The sequence below is a fragment of the Anopheles merus genome, chromosome 2R (assembly GCF_017562075.2).
Source record: "Anopheles merus strain MAF chromosome 2R, AmerM5.1, whole genome shotgun sequence".
NCBI lineage: Eukaryota > Metazoa > Arthropoda > Insecta > Diptera > Culicidae > Anopheles > Anopheles merus.
This window is the reverse complement of record NC_054082.1, coordinates 12,940,512-12,951,767: the sequence shown is the minus strand read 5'-3', so window position 1 is coordinate 12,951,767 and position 11,256 is coordinate 12,940,512. Positions and strand designations below refer to the sequence as shown.

Sequence of the window (11,256 nt, the reverse complement as noted above, 5' to 3'; positions counted from 1 at the left end):
AACCACTCGGGCCCCTCCATTGATCGAGCCACGAACCTTTGCCGAGCGTTCTACGCAGGATGAGACGCAAATCAGTTTCACTGGCCGCAGGCCATGTGAAGCAGTCAAGTACGCTTATCTACGCTGTGTTTGTGTTTTATTTTTGGAACGACTTTTTTTTTATTGATTCTGTTTGCTGCAGCGTCTCGAAATTACAACGCCCGATCGCTGCTCAGATTAATGGTGTCTGCCCAACCGTGCAGGGTTTCCTGCTTCCCGTTCCCCGTCGTTAGTGTTTCAATACAGCTATTTGCATCCTATTGTTCTTATTGTGCTTATGATAAGTATGTTTTTTTCAGCATGTTTCTTCTGCGCCCAACAAACAACAAACCCCCCACCTGCTGAAGGTATGCAAAATAGAAGCATGTTTATGGGCGTCTATTTGCACGGTCTGCCACGAGCCACCGCGATCTCTCTTTAACCTTGATGTTTATCTTATCTGTGCAAAAAAAAAAGAAGCAAAACTCCCCGGCAAACAGAGAAATGGGCATCTTGGGTGCTCTCAATTTGCACCGAAAACGCCTTATATCATACGCGGGTGACAGGTTGCAATTTGATATTACCGCAACGAGATTACCGGCACACCCATTAGCCGACAATGAACTGAAGCTTGCCGCTCGGTGAAAGAAGACTTGGAGATGCTTGAGGGGCGTTGAGAGTTGTGAGCTGTGTTTTCCCCGTCCTCCAGATTAGTGCAACGAGCCGTTGCGTGCGATGTGGGCCGGCGATCCCCAGGCGAGGTTGAGCGCTTTCTGCATCTCGTTCGTGAGCGGTGGTATCGACTGGCGAGGGATCAGGAACGTGGACAGGTTGAACAGATCGAGAAACACTTTATACCGATCGCTGAAACGAGATGCAATAGACATTTTGTAGTTCTCCAGCAGGCAAGCTTCATACATTTCAGGAAAACCCGCTTACCTCAAGGTTGAACGTAAGTACTGATATCCGGACGAGCCACCGGTGCCGAGCTGCTGCGAGCCAATCATACGCTGCACCATGATGACGTGGTTATCTGTCCCGGGGTAGAGAGCAAGAAAAGGAACATTAAAGTCTTCACAATCCACGCTTGTTTGGGTGTGTGTCACGTTCGTTGGCATACTCACATCGCCACTTGGTGATCAGCGAATCGATGTCCATCAGCAGCATTAGCAGCTGGTGCGGCTGGCTAAACCGTGGCTCGTCGCGATAGAACGTTATCATGATCGCGCCCTGCAGCGCCTTATGCGTGAAGCGACGCTCGCCGCGGGCCACCAGCGCATCGTGCACCTGCGCGTCAAAGATGGACTTGTACACCTCGCGCCGCTTGTCAATGTCCATCAGCCGATACTCGCGCACGTTCTCGTGCTCCTCCGACTGCAAAAAAAAAAATGCAACCCCAGAAAGCGACATTATTGAAGGCATTCCTCCCAACTGTTTGAAAAATTGCACCAACTGCGCCCGTACCATTGCGCTCGCTTCCTGCTCGGCCAGCAGCTGCTCGACGCTCTCCTGAAACTTGCCCCAGAAGTTAAACCCATCCTGCTCCAGCCCGGGCGTACGCTCCAGCCACTTCTGCACCAGATCGGCCAGCGACGGTTCCGTCTCGGTGGTGCCGATCCGCTCGATCGCGCCCGGATCGCTGGCAAACACTTCCGTGTACTTCTGGTTGTACTTGACGCGATGCTCCGACTTTACGCCGAGCTTGTTCTCCAGCAGCCGGAACTGCAGGCTCTGGAAGCCGGACGCCGGCGACAGGTAGTCGCGAAAGTCCATAAAGTCGAGCGGTGTCATCGTTTCGAGGATCGGGACCTGATCCACCAGCAGCTAGATTGGGCCGAAAGAAGGAAAAAGAGGAGGGAGAGAAGCGTAAATCGGTATTTTTTTTGTTCGATTTTGGCTATTCCGTTTTTTTTTTTTTACTCCCCAACAATTCTTGACCAGCTTACAGGCCCGAATTGATAAGTGAACGATTGCTGTCCGTTATTCTTTTATCAGCATTTTTTGTTGCTTTTGGTCTGCTTCTTCACTACAAACTACACCGTGGGTCGATTTTCTGGCCGTACAGCTAAAGCGGAATTTAATCACTGTCGGCAATAATCATCCACTAAAAACGAGTCCTCCTCCTGCGCTGCCCGACATTCGACAAGACATTCCGACAGTGGCTCAAAGCACGCCCAAAAAAAAAAAACATGAATCCGTCGCTCTAACCTCGTGGTTTCTCATCGACTACTCCGCGGTGCTCATTATCTCGCCGGTACAATTTCCGGCAAACCCTGGCAGAAGCAAAAATTACGCATTATTCCTGGAACCGCACAAAAAAAAAACTCGCTCTCCGTTTGCGGACCTGCGGCAGCGTGCGCCCAGTCATTGGCATGGCTTCTTGGCATGATCAACCGCACCAGCACCAACGTTTTGCAGCACCAAACGCCAACCATTGCCAATTAACTGTCCCGCGGTCGGGGGATAGCAAAACATAAGCAAACATTACACATACACACACACACACACACACACACACACACACACACACACACAACCCTCAAGCCAACCGGGCAGGGGAACGACATGATTTCTTGAGTTTTTTGAACCATTTCCGTCACCGGGCAGGGTAATGTTTCTCGCATTGCGCCAGGCGGGAGCATAATGTTGCGCCCTGAGCAGAACGCAGCAACAGAAGCAAAACAAACCGTCGAAGAACTCGCACAAGTGCAGTGTCGCTGGAGTACAACATACTACTCCCGAGTGCCGTTACGATTCGTCGCCGGGCTGGTGTGACGCGTCCACCCCGCTCAGAGCCGGTCACAGATTGTGTTTCCTTCTTGCCGCCGTGTGGTTGGCCTTTTGGGTGGTGGTCATGGCCGTTCCCCCGGCCCATTCCGACGCTCGTCCCATATCCTTAACGTGGGTTCCTATTTCGGCTGGCCGGACATAGATATCTATTTCATTGGTGGCGCGTGTACCTTTAGTTCATTAAGGCTTCATTCGTCTAGTTTTAGACAGTTTGATGGAGATATAGACAAGCCCAAAAAGACGTTTAGGGCTAGGTTTGAATGGGTGTTTGTCGCTTTTGACATAGAAATTCAATCCCTCAGTGTCTCAGAACCTACTTACCTTCAGTATCATCACAATCCGGTTGAGACGCTTCAGAATCTCGAGCGTGCGCGACTCCTCGATGTGCTCGGTGCTGAAGAGATCGCGAATCGAGTCCAGCTCGAAGATGATCTGCTTGAACCACAGCTCGTACGCTTCGGAGAAAGGAAAACCACGACACATTAACCACAGGCACTTTTTCCACATTAACCCGCATTCAACCCCGCATTGTACTTACCCTGATGCGTCACGATGAACAGATGCTCGTCGTGCACCGGCTTCTTGCCCTCGACGGACAGCATGCGCTGCGCACTGAGCACCTTGTCCAGCATCAGGTACTCGCCGTACAGCATGCCCGCCTCCGACCCGAGATGGTGTCCACCCTGCACCGAATCGCTGACATTGTGGAAAAGGAGCAAACAAACAAACCCATTAGCTTCACCTTAATCGCACCAATGATCTAAATGGTGTTTGCTGCCGAACGGATGCAACAAAGACGCAAGTGAAGCGCGAGCATAAACACTTTTGCACTGACACTGGCGCCCAATCACATCGCCCCATCTGCGACTTAATGGGCTTTAGCTCGCCCCTGGATACGCCACGAGGTACGCCACTACCAAACTAGAGCAACGGCAGCATCAACTTACACAAAACCACTTCTCATTGGGCAGCTCATTGTGGAAAGGATTTTATTCTGTATTTCACGTCACACGCCGACTTCTAACACTTGGGAGTGAATTTGGAAGCAGTGTTGCTTTCACCAAAAAGAAGGGGAAACGATCCGCACCGTACGGTAGCCCGATGTCAACTGAAACCCCTGGTAATGACGAGCCGCTGCTGCTGCTACTCGCAACCATCAACCAACATGTGCGTGTGGTACCGTGGGTACACTGCTCGGCCGCCAAGGTGATAAGGATTCGCGGAGGATTCTCGGGCACGATGACGTCACGCGAGAGCGCCGGCCGAACCCAGCGACATATGGCAATCTTTGTAACGTGACCGATCGTACGCTCACCATGATAGGGATCGGGTTCGTGTGTGGCATCTGTACCCGGGGGGGCTGTATCAAAAGCTGTACCCCTTGCGGTGGGCACGAATCACGTGCAGACATGCATTCGGTGCAGATGCTTCGATAAGACGCACGGCACGCATGGTTTTGGGCGGCTGATGCGAGCTGATAACGGCCGCTGCGCACTTTCGAAACTGGTTGAAATCATCATGCGTACGGTTTTACGGCACGGAAAGACTTATTAGCTATTAAAAGCGCAGGCAAATCCGATGGCAACGGGTGGCGGGTAGAACTTATCAAACAGGAGATGCTTGCCAGTTGGTTGGACGCATGCCATCGAAGCCATTTTCGATAAGGATTATCGGACGGGTGGGGGCCATTAAAGCAGGCAAAGCACGCCAACACATACCGGAAGAAGCCAATGAAATTCATGCCGTTTTGGAAGTTCAACGTAAGCATTTGGTGGGAGTGAGACGGAGTGTGAACGAGACTGAGGGAAGATAGAACATTGAGTACCCAACTCCCTCAGGGTTTTTGGGAATTAATTGTATCGGAGTTTCGATTCCTCGATGAAACCAATTTAGTAAAAAAATAATTCAAACCACTTTTGAAGTGATTTTATGATCTACATGACGATGTTACGGATTAAATATTGTAATTGTAGGAAAAGCTTCATTCGAGTGTAGGAGTTCTTTCGCAAAAATATTTTTTTCTATTTGAAATAAACGCTTTCGAGAATGTTAGTAAAATTATTTATAATATATTTTTAAAATGTTTATTTAAAACACTAATAGGAATGTAAACTTACTGATTAGTACACTAATTGTATTAAACTTATCATCGGCCAATCTCCCAGGTAAACTTCCGCAACAAGTACTGTATGATTTCGAATGGCACGCTGAGGCGCATTACATTTTACCAGATTTAATGCAACAACAGGTGCTTCACCACCCATACAACCGATGCAGATCTACACACGCGAAGCACGACACACGGCATGGGAGATGGAACACTCCTCGCCGACAGCGATTAGGGCAGGTGTTTCCGCTTCCGACGGTGATTAGTTTTCAATTTAAAAACAAACCTTATAAAATATTAACCATAGTCTTGTAAGACAAACGGGTAACGGTGTGCCAGTATCAAGGTACCCTAGATATTGCAGCAGCAATATCTTATAAAACCGGGGTAAGATGCCGGCCGGAAAGCCATTCCGGTACAGGGTAGTGAATTGCAGCGACCGTCGACAAGAAACGCTTCAAATGGCCCGTTTGGTACTGCACGAGGTGCGCTACGTGTTGATGGCGATGCTTTACATATCTCGGGGTATGGCAAAACAGATTCAAAATTCCACAATTGATCTGTACGTCTACTGGTTTCTGACGTTCATCCCAATCACTTCGCTGTGTGTACCGCAGGTAAGTGTGTGCCCACCCGTTCGCGATTATCCGTGCTGCTTGCGCCGCAGGGTATGCAATTCGCACTGCATGGTGAGCGTGAATGAGACGGCCTGCTGCGATGCAGGGGCTAGCAACTCTTTTTCGTATTGCAATCGTGTATTTTCTTTTGGCTTCACTTTTTTGTTGTCTCTTTTGTTCATTAGATCGTTTTCCGTGTGAAAATGCTGAAAAAAACAAAACAAATAATGCCTTTTTATCATTCCCTACAGTTCACATATTTAATTTTAGATACCAAAAGCTTGATAGATTTCATCACAGTACTGGTGCCCATTACGGAAATCCTGCTGACGAATGGGAAAATGATTATATGTAACGTAAAGCGGGGGAAAATTATCAATCTCATCAACCAGGTGCAGTTGGCATGGGACGAATGTAGGTAAGAGAGCCAACTATTACGAATAATGTTCTAAATAATTTAACCGTTCTGCTAGGTGCAAAATCGGAACACCTGGAAATTCAGACATTGATTACTGCCACTGCCAAAAAGACGAAAATTTTCGTCATCATCTACACGACCTCGTTCCTGCTTATCTGCGTCGAGTATAGTTCAATACCGCTGTTCAAGTTGATCTACCACAGCGCAGTTTACGGTAATCAATCCAACTACACCATCGCTCTACCGTACTTGTCCAGGTGAGAAAAAAAAATGGAGAAACAAAACTCTCAGCATAATTGTACCATTCCATCGGATTTAAAGTAAACAGACACTAAAACTGTCGTAACACTTTTACAATCTTTTGCAGGTTACCTTATAGTACTGACTCCAGGACCAGCTTTGCGTGGACGTATTTCTTCATACTGATCGGTGTCTACTTGCTGGCGCTGACGCTCAGTGGCTTCGACAGCTTGTTTGCGACGCTCGTCATGCACATTAAAATGATGTTCAAGGTGTTGAAGTTTGAAATCGAGCAGCTGGGGCTGGATCTGAGTGCCGGAAAGAGTCATGTCGAACTGCAGGCCAAGCTGAAACAAATCATTTTGAAGCACAAAACCAATTTATCGTACGTTTACAGCAATATTCAGGGCGTGCCTTGTTGTGCATTAATTGTTTTACACGGCTTTATTTTCAGATTGATCGAACAATTGGAGGATAGTTTCAGCTTCTTTTTGATGGCGCAGTTTCTAACCAGCTCGATTTTGGTTTGCGTCGTGCTGTATGAGCTAACTATGGTAACTGTTTAGCATTGATTTGCTTTCCCCGCTTTGCTTTTCGATTTATCCAAATCTGTTTGCTTTACATACCGCAGGTGTTCGGATGGAATGAGGATACGTTCAAAACGGTTACCTACCTGCCAGGCGCCATCCTGCAGCTCTTTCTGTTTTGCTGGTACGCCCAACAAATTACCGAGGAGGCGCGATTGGTGTCGGACCATATTTACAACATTCCTTGGTATCTGGGCGAGCCCAAGCTGCAGAAAGACATTCTCACATTCATGGTTAAAGCCCAGAAGCCTACCGGTGTGACGGCGTCCAAATTTTACATGGTCACGCTGCAAACCTTTCAGCGAGTAAGAGCTGCTGGGCCTTAAACAAATGTGCAAAATACTATTTTACCTTTTTCAATCTTATTTTTAGATAAGCAGTACATCTTATTCTTACTTTACGTTGCTGCAAACCATCAATCAGCAATAGTTTGTGATAATGTGTTGAAACGCACATATTGCATACCCTGTAGGCGCGTCTACAACAAATATTACCTGAATGTATGCAATACGCTTTACGTGTACCGTATTTAAAGCATTTGAATCTCGCACGCAGTGCAAATAAAACACACAATAAAAATAGGCTCCTCAAGCGTCATCGCCCCTCATTACACTGTTTTACTGTACGGAAAAGGTTGCACTGGCCATTTTAAAAGCCGTCCACCACGTCAAATGTACGGCCATGCGCAGTGCGTGCATTGCAGAAGAACAATACACGCCAGTGACATACGCCAATCGATAAGACATTGACAGACGAAAAAAAAAAACATCCCAAAGACGAAATACATTCTTCCCCTGTAGTAGCATTCCCGTTGTGTAGCAGTAGCAAACCGTACCGTTGCTTAGCCGAACACAAATCATCCTCCTTGGCGGGTGGGTAGTAAGCACCAGCACCAGTATTTTTAGGGTAGAAAGCACCGCAACAGTACAATCCAAACGAACCGAATCGAACACACAGTCGAACACACAATGGCAGAAGGCACGTACGAGTATGAGTGCATGCGAGCGGAGCTGCTCGGGCTGGCCCATCCCAGTCGGGAGGAGTTCGAGGAGAAGCAAAAGCTGCGCCAGGAGACGGAAGTGGAGGAGCAGCTCGCCGAGCAGTTGAAGGTATGGGGGCGGTGCGGACCTGTGTCCTCTTACTGTATGGTCAAACACTCACATTTTCACAAACCCATGTTCCCAACGCTTTCCGCAGGATGTGGACTTGCAGGACGAGTCGCTGCAGGGCACGTCGGGCAAGATGGACGAGCTGACGAACATACTGACCGCGACGCAGCAAAAGATCAACAAGTTCAAGGTGGCGTGCGGCAGTTTGACCAGCCTGCTGAAGCTGCGCCCGTCGACGCCCAGCAGCGAACCGGCCGCCGGTGCCGCGGAAGGAAAGTCCATCAACGACGCGCTGGACACGCTGGACACGATGAAGGACCTGAACGCAGCCTCGGACGCTACGGTTGCCAAGGCGGCGGCACAGGACATCGGCACCAAGGTGACGTCCCAGCTGGACAAGCTGGACTCGCTGCTACACAAAGCCGACAACGCGACGTACTCGATGAAGCATCAGACGGATCAGATGAAGAAGATTTCCAAGTAAGACGGGACCGATGACGATGCTGATGATGATGAACGAAACTAACGACAAAACAAAAAAAAACACCAACACTCTGCTCGAATACCTGTTCGGCATGGCAACGAATGACAAGCAGCAAAGGGAAAGGCACTGCCATCCCTGTCGATGCAAACGATGTACGCTTATGAGGCAGAACGAAGCTGTGTGCTACCATTATCCCAGCCAGCATGCCAACCTACTAGCTCCAGTGGCAATCGTAGCTTAGGAGAACCCTTTTCCGCCAACGTTGCAAAAGAAAACGGGACGATATCTTGATTATACAATCGTTAGTCGCTTCGATACTTTCGGATCTTGTTACAAGTAGTGTATCCTTTCTACCCAGGTCCACGCTCCAGGTTTGCCTCTCTGCTTCCCACTGTTCGATGTTAGCTGTGCGTACGAGGTTTACGATGTTACACGTTTAATGTTAAGGGCTTTCCTCTTCTGTTGACGCTCCCTATTCTTTCAGCGCTTGCACGTTGTTAAAGCGATCGGTCTTCCAGCAACAGCAAACACAACAACAAAAGAAACGAAAAGAATATCCAAATTGTTAGTCAAAAAGTACCCTTCATTCACTGCTCGAGCGCTGTTTTAGGCTGCTATTTGCACTAAATCGAATTGGCCATTTTATGCCGTGTGCGTCTGTGAGGGCGAAACCGATTGTGATATCTATAGTTTTTATGGGTTTTTTTTGGTGTGCAACTATCTGTGTGCACACAGTTCGATGTCGCTTTAGTTGATCGTACGCTAAGGGCAGGCGGATAGCTACGTCTTCGTGCATACTTCCAGACGGACGTGCGTGTTATTAGCCTATGTTTTTGCTCAGCTGATGCGGGAAAAAAAAGACATCAATTTACAGATCGATCCAGGAAGCGGCGTCGCAAGGTTTACAAGGGTGGCGTTGCTCCGGCGGGAGATCTCAATAAGCGTAGGAAACGTTAACCACCAGCAATAATAATGTATTGAAGCTAAACAATAATTTAAATGTGTATTACAAACGATAAAATAAAGGAAAGTACAATTATTCACTTACTCAACACACATACTACACCAATGGGGATTGTGTTGTGCTGATGTGGGGTTTAGGGAGATGTTTGGCAGGAACAAGAACTGTCATGTTACATGTTACTCCAAAAACTGGTCTAATTACGCCAATTCTAATATTGGATTCAACTACTAAAGACTCTTCCTTTGACCGTAATTAACCCAACCAATGACACATCACTCCAGCACGTTAGGTACTCTAGCAATTCTTCTTTATTCGTCACCGCTTCTCCACATCTTCCGTCACTTGACACACTTTACAGTACACCAAAACATTATTCCTTACTTCGTAAGCTTAACACAAACACTTAAGCACCAAAATCCGCCAACACAAATTCGTCATCACGCGTCCGCTTACTGTGCAACTCCCCTTTCCGTCGGTTTCGGTTCCGAAGAAACCGTTCACACGCACGATAAGATAGTGAGGCAAACCTGCGATGTCAGTTGCCTTCACCACACACACTCACCGGACCTCGCTGCTAATGCTCCAAGTGAGCTTATGACCTCCGTGAATCACTCCTGTTTTTTTTTTTGCTTCAACATAACACTTCCTTTCCCTTTCATATGTGTGCACCACTGCCACCGCCCCCGTTGCCACCGTACCACACATTCTGGTGATCCTTGCCGGCTCGCAGGTTCTGCAGATGGCGCAGCTCCTTCACCTTCGCGTTGCGCAGATACCACAGGTATATGCACACGATGACGGCCACCGCAAACAGGACGATAAAGATGATCCCGGTCACCATCCAGGCCGTTTCGGCATCGGTTCCGGCGAGCGGGGTGGCCTCTCCGCTTCGTTCCTGTGCCTGGATGACATGGCCACTGACTACTGCAGGTAGTAGCAGTGCTACGATTGCACAGACGCACATCACTGGATTGGGTAGTCGAATCGTGCTAGGATCCATTTTTTGTCTTCTTCACTACACACGACACTACTCGGGCGGGATGTACAGCGGGACGTTGTTTTATGTCTTACCGACTGGGCAGGTAGAAGCCAAATTGCCACCGACACACCGCACGTACGATGGATGCAAGGTAGGCAAGGATCATCGAGCTAATCCGCGCTTACACACATAGAGGAAGCTGATAAAGCGATAAAGTTCGGCCTTTGCCGAATCGAGAGCGCAAAGTGAACGGTTCCGGCTTGTGGCTGTGGCCCGTGCTATCGACGTCCAACCTTCTCACCAGCACACTATCAACGGTAACACTGAGCATAGCGATAGCAAGGTACGGTGGCGATAGCCGTCGCGTTTTCGCTATCGCTCCCAAAACGAAGCGACGCATCGCATCATATCAGTCGCGGGCCGGGTCACGGGCTGAGATTTCATTCCGGGCCGGCCGATAAGGCCACGCGGCGGTGATTGAAAGCGGTGCGAACCGACCGCCCTCGAGATGTGATTAGTTTAAAACGCACGAATGATTGATCGGAAATTGAGTTGATAGCATAAGAGGCCGGAGACATATCGGGCAGGAGACAAATTGACAAAGTGCTTCAGCTCGGCTCGAGTGGTCGTGGTGGTTAACAAGTATTGTGCTGTTGGAGTTACAGAACATCCTACAAGATTCTAAATATGTACCTAACCTCAAACAGCACATTTGGTGCCCGATATCTAGGGAAAGATAAGATCACCTTGAGCTTGGCTGTAGTTAGAACCGATCGATTCCCTATCCTAACAACGGACTAATCGAGCAGTTTCTCGAGCAAAACCATGGCCTACGCTCTTGAGCTTCGCTTAACAAAGGGCGCTGCAAGTGCATTTGTTATCACCTGTTGGCATTAGATCCCGCCGCATTCCAAGATTGCTTTAACAGTACAGGATCAGATCA

General features: G+C 48.4%; 3 protein-coding genes across 3 annotated transcripts; 2 read left to right on the top strand and 1 right to left on the bottom strand.

Moving 5' to 3' along the window:
- Positions 1-119: 119 nt before the first annotated feature.
- On the bottom strand, positions 120-3,918 carry LOC121588398 (tryptophan 2,3-dioxygenase). Its single transcript, XM_041906270.1, has 7 exons — positions 3,756-3,918; positions 3,347-3,504; positions 3,130-3,263; positions 1,483-1,842; positions 1,143-1,392; positions 958-1,051; positions 120-882 (listed from the first exon to the last, which is right to left on the bottom strand). Exons 1-7 carry the CDS (start codon positions 3,782-3,784, stop codon positions 729-731), a joined length of 1,179 nt encoding a protein of 392 aa, XP_041762204.1. The 5' UTR covers positions 3,785-3,918; the 3' UTR covers positions 120-728.
- A 116-nt stretch (positions 3,919-4,034) lies between these two features.
- On the top strand, positions 4,035-7,475 carry LOC121588396 (odorant receptor 4-like). The gene is made up of 8 exons (XM_041906269.1): positions 4,035-4,568; positions 4,974-5,532; positions 5,784-5,946; positions 6,006-6,207; positions 6,318-6,575; positions 6,645-6,744; positions 6,822-7,082; positions 7,150-7,475. The coding sequence occupies exons 2-8, from the start codon at positions 5,308-5,310 to the stop codon at positions 7,204-7,206; spliced, it is 1,266 nt and encodes a 421-aa protein (XP_041762203.1). The 5' UTR covers positions 4,035-4,568; positions 4,974-5,307; the 3' UTR covers positions 7,207-7,475.
- Positions 7,476-7,514: 39 nt separating this feature from the next.
- On the top strand, positions 7,515-9,422 carry LOC121588405. Its single transcript, XM_041906281.1, has 2 exons — positions 7,515-7,886; positions 7,975-9,422. The coding sequence occupies exons 1-2, from the start codon at positions 7,746-7,748 to the stop codon at positions 8,368-8,370; spliced, it is 537 nt and encodes a 178-aa protein (XP_041762215.1). The 5' UTR covers positions 7,515-7,745; the 3' UTR covers positions 8,371-9,422.
- The last annotated feature ends 1,834 nt before the right edge of the window (positions 9,423-11,256 follow it).